Source organism: Mya arenaria, chromosome 14, assembly GCF_026914265.1.
Source record: "Mya arenaria isolate MELC-2E11 chromosome 14, ASM2691426v1".
Taxonomy (NCBI): domain Eukaryota; kingdom Metazoa; phylum Mollusca; class Bivalvia; order Myida; family Myidae; genus Mya; species Mya arenaria.
The window spans coordinates 49,358,552-49,368,480 of NC_069135.1; the positions used below are offsets into that span (position 1 = coordinate 49,358,552).

Genomic DNA, 9,929 nt, shown 5'->3' on the forward strand with positions numbered 1-9,929 from the left:
TGGGATTGATCCTTGCGGCCTTATGTGTTTTATTAAATGTCCGCTGCGTTCACCCGGGTGAGGTTATGTGTCTCGTTGAATGTCTGCTAGGTTTGATCCTTGTGGCGTTATGTGTTTCATTGAATGTCCGCTGGGTTTGATGCTGGTGACATTATTGTCTTGTTGAATGTCCGCTAGAATTGACCCTGATGACGTTATGTGTCTCGTTGAATGTCCGCTGGGATTGATCCTTGTGACGTTATGTGTTTCATTGAATGTCCGCTGGGTTTGATGCTGGTGACGTTATTGTCTTGTTGAATGTCCGCTAGAATTGACCCTGATGACGTTATGTGTCACGTTGAATGTCCGCTGGGATTGACCGTGGTAACGTTATGTGCCTCGTTGAATGTCCGCTTGGTTTGATCCTGCGTGGCCTATATTAACTATTGTATTTTGTTGTAAAATTTATGTTTAACATAATACTGGTCTTACGTCTGTAGATTAGTGGATGTGTCATTTTTTATCACCAGCTAGTTTGAAGACTGTTTAAGACTATTAGTTAAGTGTTATATATTCCTTCCATTTTTTATTCATTATTTTGCAGTTGGTGGTGCAGCTGGAGTAGTGCTTTTTCTCTGTGTGTTGTTGATTGTTATTGGCTTTATAAAAATGAAGACAGTGTTGCAAGTTCGAATACAGAAGGCACGGAAAGGCTATGCGTATAACCTGGATAAAATTGAGGCTCGCTATAGAAACCAGTGCCGGGAAGGTAAGTCTTTAGTTAGTTTTGAAATATATTATGAGAACTGATCATGTAATTGCTAATTAACATAAATATAAGAAATAACGGCGATATGAAATTTTGGAGTTTTTTACTTAAATTCAAATGTTTTTGCTTTCATCAATAAATGTTAGGACAGAATTGAGGTTTAGAACTCATTTCAACATCAAATGCTTTCCACTTTGTCTTTGCCTGCTGCTCCAAGGCGCAAAATATTTATTTACATTTGATTGCATGTTTGTCTTCGGGATTAAATGATTAATTTAAACAACATGTATTTAAGGATGTGTTGTTGCGTCATTTTGCAGAGTTTGCTGCTCTACAAACAGCCATGGTCGACCTTACAAGTGAGCTTGAAGGTGGAAACGTCCTGTTCCGAGATTTTGATGACTTTGCTTGTAAAACTCTGTTGTCTGCGGAAGGATCCCTTGGTTTGATGTCACCTCCTTCTATTATTGTAAGCATGACAGACGTACAGAGTAGAATAAGTAATTCGACATTTATTTAACTTGCAATTCGTAGATCAGGTTCATGAATCAGGACATAATTGTTTTTTAACATTTTTTATCGTTTATAGCAGAGCGTTATTTTTTTAACTTATCCCATTGATCAGTATTAACATTTTACTCAAGACTTACTTTTAACCGTTAGAACGTAACTGGATATTACTAACATCTTAAGTAAGCTGTATGGTTTTTATTCAATTGCTGCTGTGTAAAACTGTATTGTCATTAATTTTAGTATACGAGTTTAAAAAAAATCGTATTGAATGACAACGTATCGGATATTTCCATGTATATCAAAAATACTTATTTACTGATTTAAAGCGCCTATTCATGAAATGTCGATTTACAACGTGCACATTTTCAACGCTATTCTTTGATGACTTCACGCCAAAAGTTATTATACTAATAATATATCAGACATATAATTATTATTACAAAGTATAACGGTATTCCATTAATTCAACGTGATTTGTGATATAAAATGCGATATTCCTTTCAGACAAGCAGCATCGAGAAGGAGATGGAGCAGTTCAAGAGTTTGCTGAAGAGCCGCCAATTCCTTCTCACTTTTATTCGGGCATTGGAGAAGCAGAATAACTTCACCATCCATGACAGGTCCGCCGTCATTGATTCGATTTCCCTTAGTCTGGCATTTATTTCTCTAATACTGTATAATGAATGATTTTAGTATGTCCGTGGCTAGCATGGAATTAAAACAAGCCTTATGTCTCTAAACGAGCGTTGTTTTGTTTTGAGTATTTGGCTTGCCACTGAAGTTTCCATTTTATTATTGTTATTTTAAAACTTAATGTAAACACATTATTCAACCGTTTATTTTATTTTCAGGTCTGACGTTGCAACATATTTGATGGTCATTAACCAAGACAATGTTGAATTCCTCACGAGGTTCGTCATTCTTAAAACGGTGAATTTAATGTGGTATTGTTTTAGCGTTTCGTATTACTTTAGAAGCGCTTATCATTAGCTGATTGTTTACAAATCAATGATGGCGAGTGTCACTAACAGTTGTTTACCTTTACAGCATATTGACGGACCTACTTGATGAGCTCATTGACAAAAATGTTGCAGCAAACACACCCAAACTTCTATTGTTACGGTGAGAATGATTATGATTAGTATTAAGTGAAAATGCGTTTCTTTTATTAAACATCGAATGACTTTGTAATGCAATGCAATTTGAAATTGAGGTAACGTCATTCCATGTTGAAAATATCAACATATATTATTTTATGTATATAATGAATTGGTGATATGCTCGATATAGATTCAACTTCAACGTCAGAGAATTTTTAAAAGTTAATGTTCATAAAGGTTATTTTCAAAGCAAATACCTTACCTGTCTGCATTAGAAAAGTATGTCTTCCCCAGGTCCGATTCCGTCGCTGAAAAGTTGTTGGCCCACTGGCTGTCAATCTGTCTCTACCATTACCTGAAGGAGCAAACCGGGTCAGTGTTGTTCATTCTCTACAAAGCTATCAAGATACAGGCTGAGAAAGGACCAGTGGACTATATTACATCCTGTGCGAAATACACACTATCTGAGGACAAACTCTTTACTGAAACTGACCAACCAAAGTCACTGGTATTGCTACTTGTAACAAGCATATTGTACCCTCGTGCGTTTATTCTGTTCTATTAAATATAGTTTATATTTCGAGAAACATAATATTCTTCATTGTACACTTTTATCATTAGATTAGGAATATGTTAAGCTATATATTATAGGATTTTATAAAATATCCTGTATAAGTATTTATATGAAAAGGTACAGAAACAAGCTCAGTAGCCAAAATTTAACATAAATCCCGTTTAATGGCACAGGATAAATGCCAAAGTCATATAACACAAGAACAAAAATCACAAACAAGAAACACGGAACAACACCACAATGTTGAACTGTAGACCTAACAAATTGTACTCTTGTGTTATGTGACTATACGGTGCATACCATAGGCTTGGAAAACCAATCACATAGTTTAGGTAAAATACAGTAGTACCGGCGATCTATGTGTTTTATTATCGTTTCAGGCGCTAGAAGTTGATCATTTCCACTTAATAGAAACTCAACAGAAGACAATCAATGTGGTGGTTCTCGACTGTGACACAATCACCCAGGCCAAGGGCAAGATGTTGGAGGTTCTTTACAAAAACGCCGGATACTCGCAACGGCCTTCGGTCCATGCAACAGTATTAGGTCACCTAATAAGTCAAACATTAGGGAATGTATTACTTATTTGTTGTGCTTAATTCATGATTACTGGTTCAATATGCTTCGTTGGTACATATTACACTATTACATAAAGTCATGTTTTCTTGAATATAGACACATGTTTATCGACTACCATGGATATCAGACTTTGTGGCATAAAATGTGACAATATGATATATACATTTTAATAGATTCCACAGATGTATAAGTACCTCCTAAATCTGCCAATCAATTGTCTTTCTTTTCCGTAAATAGTTAACTGTTTGCCATCATGATGTTATAAATGATGAAGTTTATACTTATATAATTACGCACTATTAATTGATAAATATTTGTATAAATTAGGTTATTCTACAACTGTATTAGTACCTCATTCATTCTGATTAGTCCAGTCAGCCTAGGACCAATAAAAACATTATCTTTAGAGTTTTTGACTAATAAACAATATGTATCTTACACACACCAGGAATAACTGTAGGGGAATGCCTTAAAATGTAAGGGTAGAATACACAAATTGCTTGTTTAATGCTTTAAGATCCAAATGACAATGTCCTTATTATTTTCTTATATTGATTAAAAATAGTAAGTATTTACATTACATAATCATAACCATTATCAACAGTTGAAGAGAGTGACGGTACCAGAAGAACACTTCTTGATGAGGATGAGTCCAGTGAGAAAGACGGCCTTTGGAAGAAAATCAACACTCTCCAACATTATAACGTCCCGGATGGGGCAAGAATGAACTTGAAACTAAACAGAGAACATTTGACCACGTCTGTAAAAATAAAGACAGGTAAACAATAATTTCAGTGTTTTATTTGTTAAAACGGGTCTTACTTAAGTATGTATTTGTCAAAAACACGTTGTTATCATAAAGTCAATATCTGCTCCCCTAGAATCTGGATTAGTAGCAAATGGGGTTTTGGTAAGGTTTTTCGTTAATAAGTTACTCTTTGCCATCATGTCATTTTTATGCGTTTTACGTTCTTTAAAGCAGTTGTTTTTATTTTGACGACAGCGGCATCCACAGAGTCGTTAATTGGTGGGAGCATAAGAAAGTCAAAGTCAATAATTCGCACAGTTAGCGGTTCAAACTTTTGGCATCTGGTATGAGCTGCATGCAAACGTATTTTCTCTGTGCATGTTGTGAGTATCGTAAACTCTCCTACTGTAAATGGTGGAATGACAATCAAAATTTTGGCTTGGCTCTTTTGCAACTTCCTTTTGCATGGTATATCCCTCTATTATTTGATTAAGTTTCGCCGTCTTAAAGATACATCGTGGCAGAGTAAGGTGCCTCTCGTATCTCCAAAGAACGTTCCATCAATACAGTTTACATTAATGTAATACACATCTAGTAAGTTTTAGAAAATCTCGAATAATTGAACTTCAGTACACGTACAACAGACGCCACTGGTATTTCAAACGCTAAATCGTTTCGATTTTTTATTTTTTTAGCTATTTTATTTAAGGTAGGCTGCTTTTGGACAAACATGTTTTATAATTTTCCAGACCTATTTACCAACGCTTAACGTATTATTTTATAATGCGATCTTAATGTATCTTATTGCATATGTTACTATATATAAAAAATAGGTCATTACGGACCGGGTTCCTTCACCGTAATTGCTGGTGTGCCAATTATCCATAATCGGCACACCTCGAGGTGTGCCAAAAATCCATTATGAGACTACTTCCGGTAAAATGCGTACCTGAACAGGTAACGGCAGAGTTCGACGTTTTTAGCAACGCATATATGGTCGGAGAAAGGTCGCTTACATGGCAAGTCCCTATTTCGCGAATAATTAAATAACAAATAATATATCGATGTAAACGAAATCTTACCTTATAGTATACTCATACCTGATACATATTTTGTACCATCATTTGCACTGCCATTTTAAGTATACGATATGTAGTGTAATTCACGACCAAATGATACATAAACCAAGCAGTGGCGTTTTGCATCACATGATTGTACCTTACATTTATATAAATCCAAGTTCTGCATTGACAGTTGTCAAGAATATGTCATCGACATATTTAAGTCATCCATTTTTGTTGTTTTAAAACTGCTAAACAAAACAAGTTGAAGTAGTATTCATTAAAACACAAACACGTGGTGGTGTGATTTTGATGTTGCTTAAACATACTATAGGTATATAGCATATCTATGTTTTAAATGACCTTACCTTATGAAATATCTTAAATTTATCTACTATTTATCCTTCCACACCAAACTATTTTGACCCAGAAAACATTGGCTCTGATGACGTCACGAATACAATAACTACGTTATAGGTCAATCGGTGCGATATTTGATAATTGTCCAATTAAACAATCAATGAATACCTATTGTAGAGTAAAGGAGATGTTTTGTTTCTCTTAAAAATTGAAATGAAAATAAACATATGCAATAAAAAGGTTAAAAAACGGCGTCGGTGTGCCGTCTGTCCATAATGGCACACCAGGTCTGCCCTCGAGCCATTACGGATCAGGTGTGCCATTATGGACAGACGGCACACCGGCGCCGTATATTAACCTCTAAATAATTTACATCTGAAATAAGTTTGTAACTTTAAAACCTTAAATTATATAAATTGTTTTTATTGTAAAACGGCACGCATTGAAATGTTTGTTTCACACCACATACATTTTCATATACCATTGAATAAATTTAGGGGACGATAACATTGAGATATGTATGCTGAAGGCTATATCAGAGTGTTATTACGATGTATACATTAGCCTAGTACCTTTTGGTATTTACATATTATGTAACTTCATTTCACCATCAGATGAAGCATCACAACGAAGACGAGGAGGTGGGGCTGGCCAGCGATTTCTTTCTCCCAAGACTCCTCAACACCAAGGTATGTCTGTTATTTGTTCCTTTAGGATGTGTCCATTGTTTAACGATTTGCAGTTATATGTTTATTCACATCACATTTCATACCCAAAAATGATAATGTTACTGTCAGCAATCATTGAGTAAAGATGTTTTCTTTCGATCCATAACGATAAATAATTGATAGGGATATAACTGGAATCGTTTCTACTCATTATGCCAAGATGTTTAGTATCTTAAGATGACGGTTTCTGCACGTTAAGGAGCAGATCCATTAGAATGTCATTGTTGAATATTGTTTAATGTTCTAATTCTCTTACAATACTAATTGGTATCGATAGTCAAGTATTCAGGTTTTCGTAAACTGACCCAAATCTGAATGTTTTGTTTAGGGTACACTCCAAGTATACATAGATGACTTCTTTTCCAAAATCCTTCATGTCCCGAATGATCCGCCGATTATCATCAAGTTCCTGTTTGATTTGTTGGACAGCGCGGCCAACAGGTGCAACATCACAGATCCAGATGTGATTCACACCTGGAAATGTAACAGGTTGTATATATGAGGATTCAGATCCTCAAAAGATTTATACTAAGTGTTTATAGTTTAACACATAATAATAATACTCAGATGATGTTATGGAAGTTTATATTCATTCGCTAAACCATTGTTACCTCGAACCATCTGAAAATATATTTTCTGTTTGTCAGCGGTATACGTGTCAAGTATATTTTAAGTTGTCTGATGCTTTTCAGAACTCAGTTTGAGTTTTGCATGTAAATGTAACAGGTGTTATTGAAAGGCCAGTCAATAACCTATTGAATTGCAGCCTGATGTTGCGTTTCTGGGTGAACATCATCAAGAACCCAGACTTTGTGTTCGACATTCACAAGCCAGTCATTGTCGACTCCTGCCTCTCTGTGATCGCACAGACCCTCATGGACAGTTGCTCTACTGCCGAGTCAAGGCTGGGTCCCGTAAGAATTGTTTGAGCATTTCCATTTTAAATAGCATTTTTTACTGTCAAACAACAAACTATGGTCACTAACGTTCTGTTATGTCCTATAATTAAGTTTAAATATTTTTCGATTGTGTGTGCGATCGAAAAAACTAGCAGAAATGGAATTATATATTACAGAAGCGCTGTTGTTAATATACACAGAAAGGTTTAACCTCACCTTACTTTCTGCTCCTTGTAATCGTATCATGGACAGAAGTTTACACTCCGGTTCCATTTTTGTGATGACAATCACACAATATATAATCAAAAGTGAGTTGGTTAGTGGTCACCAAGCCGGACAAGTTTGTTTTCTCTGGGAAGTCCGGTTTCCCACAAAACACAAGACCTCGTAAGTGAATTAGTATAAATTATATCTTTCTTGACAATCGTTGCAAAACATATAACGTCTAAACTAATATCTGATCAACCTTGTTTGGCTATAAATCACTGCACATAGTTTTGACGAAATGTTGTCGATTCCAACATACAACTGATATTAATATATACATGCATTAGACCACTTTATGTTTTTAAGTCTTGTGTGTACATAAAAACATCAAGCACATTGCGTGTACTGTACATTTAAAACAATGTACTCTGTAAATCATTTGGATGATGTGTAATGCTAATCCATATATTTGTGTTTGATTGTTTCTCTATTTTTACATAATATTATTTGTATTCATGTTTAATTTATCAATAATTATTGGCGGTAATAAAGGCTACTGAATTAAATTGAACTGAATGGATAGAGATAAATTATATCGTCACACAAAATGACCTCCATACCTTGAACAATACAAAGTTTAGAAATTGTAGTCAACACTCACTTCTCGTTATATAACTTAAGTTTTGACGAAACTCATCACTTTTACCTCCATAATTGATCACGTATTTTTTCTTTATCTCTTAAACTAGTACAATATGAGTTTATTTATATTTTACTTTCACGGGTATCTTTTATTGCTGATGTTCGTTTTTTAAGGTAGTTTCATATGCATTAATACACCATTTTGTAACATATTGGATCATATTTTATTCCAGAATATGACATTTTGTTTCGTTAAATTCTTTAGGGATCACCGTCAAACAAGCTGCTGTTTGCCAGGGACATTCCGCGCTACCGAAAGATCGTGCAGGAGTACTTTGCAGAGATGAAGTCTCGTCCAGCGGTCGGCGACCAAGAGCTGAACTCGTATCTCACGCAGAAAATATCTCAGGTCAATGTTAGAAATTAAGCAATAAGTTCTGATATTTTCCTTTTTTAATTTGTGCTCTCCATGTGAATCTCGGTCACAAAAATGCTTGTTCATACATTGGGATTGTAGTTCCGTTAACAGAAATTTACATACAAATCTTTCCTTCCTTCTTTTCCAGAAATATTCCGGAAAGATTTACCAATCCACTGCTCTTATTGAGATGTTCAAATTTGCCAAGAGATACCGAGAAAAGGTTGATTGATACATCACAATACAACAACATTATGTCATTTTAAAAAGTTTTGAGCGTACATTTTACATGACAGAAATATGATTAAATTTGGCACGTAAATTTTTTATAAGAAAGCGTTGATCAAATGTAAGCAATTGAATATGATATTTATGTTATGATGCTACAGAAGGCATGTATAATGCATATGTGGTCTGTCTAGGTTATATGTGCATTAAGTGTCCCTAGTTCAGTGTCTTTTTCACCCTAGCGTTGTGCCTTTAAACAGGATTTGTGCTAAGAATAACATATCATGAAAGATGTATGTTGAATTTAAATGTTGTACGATTGCAGATCAGCGCCGAAATGGACAACGAAGAAGCTGATCATCCGGGCACTTTTTCCACCTTGTCCTGCAAGCTGCAGTGTATCTACATGGCCATGGACCAGTTACAGCAGTAGATAGTGAACAAGCTAATGTCTACACTACTTCTGTAGCATTGGAGATTATATGTTACATTTGTAAATAACTGAATAAATATAATATGTAATATCTGCATTATTTTATCAAGTAGAGTTACTCTTGTTCTACATATCTTAAAGATTTATAAAATGCTATAACAGTCGACGCATAAATAAAATAACATTTTTAGTGTCGTGAACTACTCGGAAGAGATTCGACTGTTTGTATAAACATAATTATGGTGATAAACTTCAAAATGGTCTGACAATGATTACAAAACTAACCGATATGTGAGACAGACCATTTCACAACATTTATTCTGATAACCTAAATAATGGCTTGATTGTGTATTGATAAATCTGTTTTGGTGCATGTGTGGTCTGTTAGCGGCGCTTGTACCTTTAGTGTCTTTTGGACCTCTACCTTGTGCCTCTATACGTTTACTTGAACTATTTACTACTGGACTTGTCCCTGTTGTTTTCATTGTATTGTTTAACCTTTTGTTTCATCCTGGATTTGTATTTGTAGTTTTCATGGTATTATTGTGTATATATTTATTGTTATAACATTCTCAAATAACCTTAACTTTGAAGCTTGTTATCTATGATGTATATGCATCTTTATTATCCTCTTAAAGATGTTATATGTATGCAGTAAAAATGTGAAAAAAACAACAATAAAAACCATAAC

The 9,929-nt window shown here is 34.7% G+C and overlaps 1 protein-coding gene across 2 annotated transcripts in view; it reads left to right on the forward strand.

Moving 5' to 3' along the window:
* Nucleotides 1–9,929, forward strand: part of LOC128217358 (plexin-A1-like) — a 29,954-nt gene extending 20,025 nt beyond the window's left edge. For both annotated transcript variants that reach the window (XM_052924467.1, XM_052924468.1), the window contains exons 23-37: nucleotides 584–748; nucleotides 1,069–1,217; nucleotides 1,766–1,881; nucleotides 2,113–2,172; nucleotides 2,309–2,383; nucleotides 2,656–2,869; nucleotides 3,316–3,481; nucleotides 4,119–4,292; nucleotides 4,518–4,606; nucleotides 6,298–6,372; nucleotides 6,740–6,900; nucleotides 7,178–7,325; nucleotides 8,425–8,568; nucleotides 8,726–8,800; nucleotides 9,131–9,929. In XM_052924467.1, coding sequence (XP_052780427.1) covers nucleotides 584–748; nucleotides 1,069–1,217; nucleotides 1,766–1,881; nucleotides 2,113–2,172; nucleotides 2,309–2,383; nucleotides 2,656–2,869; nucleotides 3,316–3,481; nucleotides 4,119–4,292; nucleotides 4,518–4,606; nucleotides 6,298–6,372; nucleotides 6,740–6,900; nucleotides 7,178–7,325; nucleotides 8,425–8,568; nucleotides 8,726–8,800; nucleotides 9,131–9,238 — 1,919 coding nt within the window. In that variant the 3' untranslated portion in view covers nucleotides 9,239–9,929. The remainder of the gene's footprint in view (nucleotides 1–583; nucleotides 749–1,068; nucleotides 1,218–1,765; nucleotides 1,882–2,112; nucleotides 2,173–2,308; nucleotides 2,384–2,655; nucleotides 2,870–3,315; nucleotides 3,482–4,118; nucleotides 4,293–4,517; nucleotides 4,607–6,297; nucleotides 6,373–6,739; nucleotides 6,901–7,177; nucleotides 7,326–8,424; nucleotides 8,569–8,725; nucleotides 8,801–9,130) is intronic.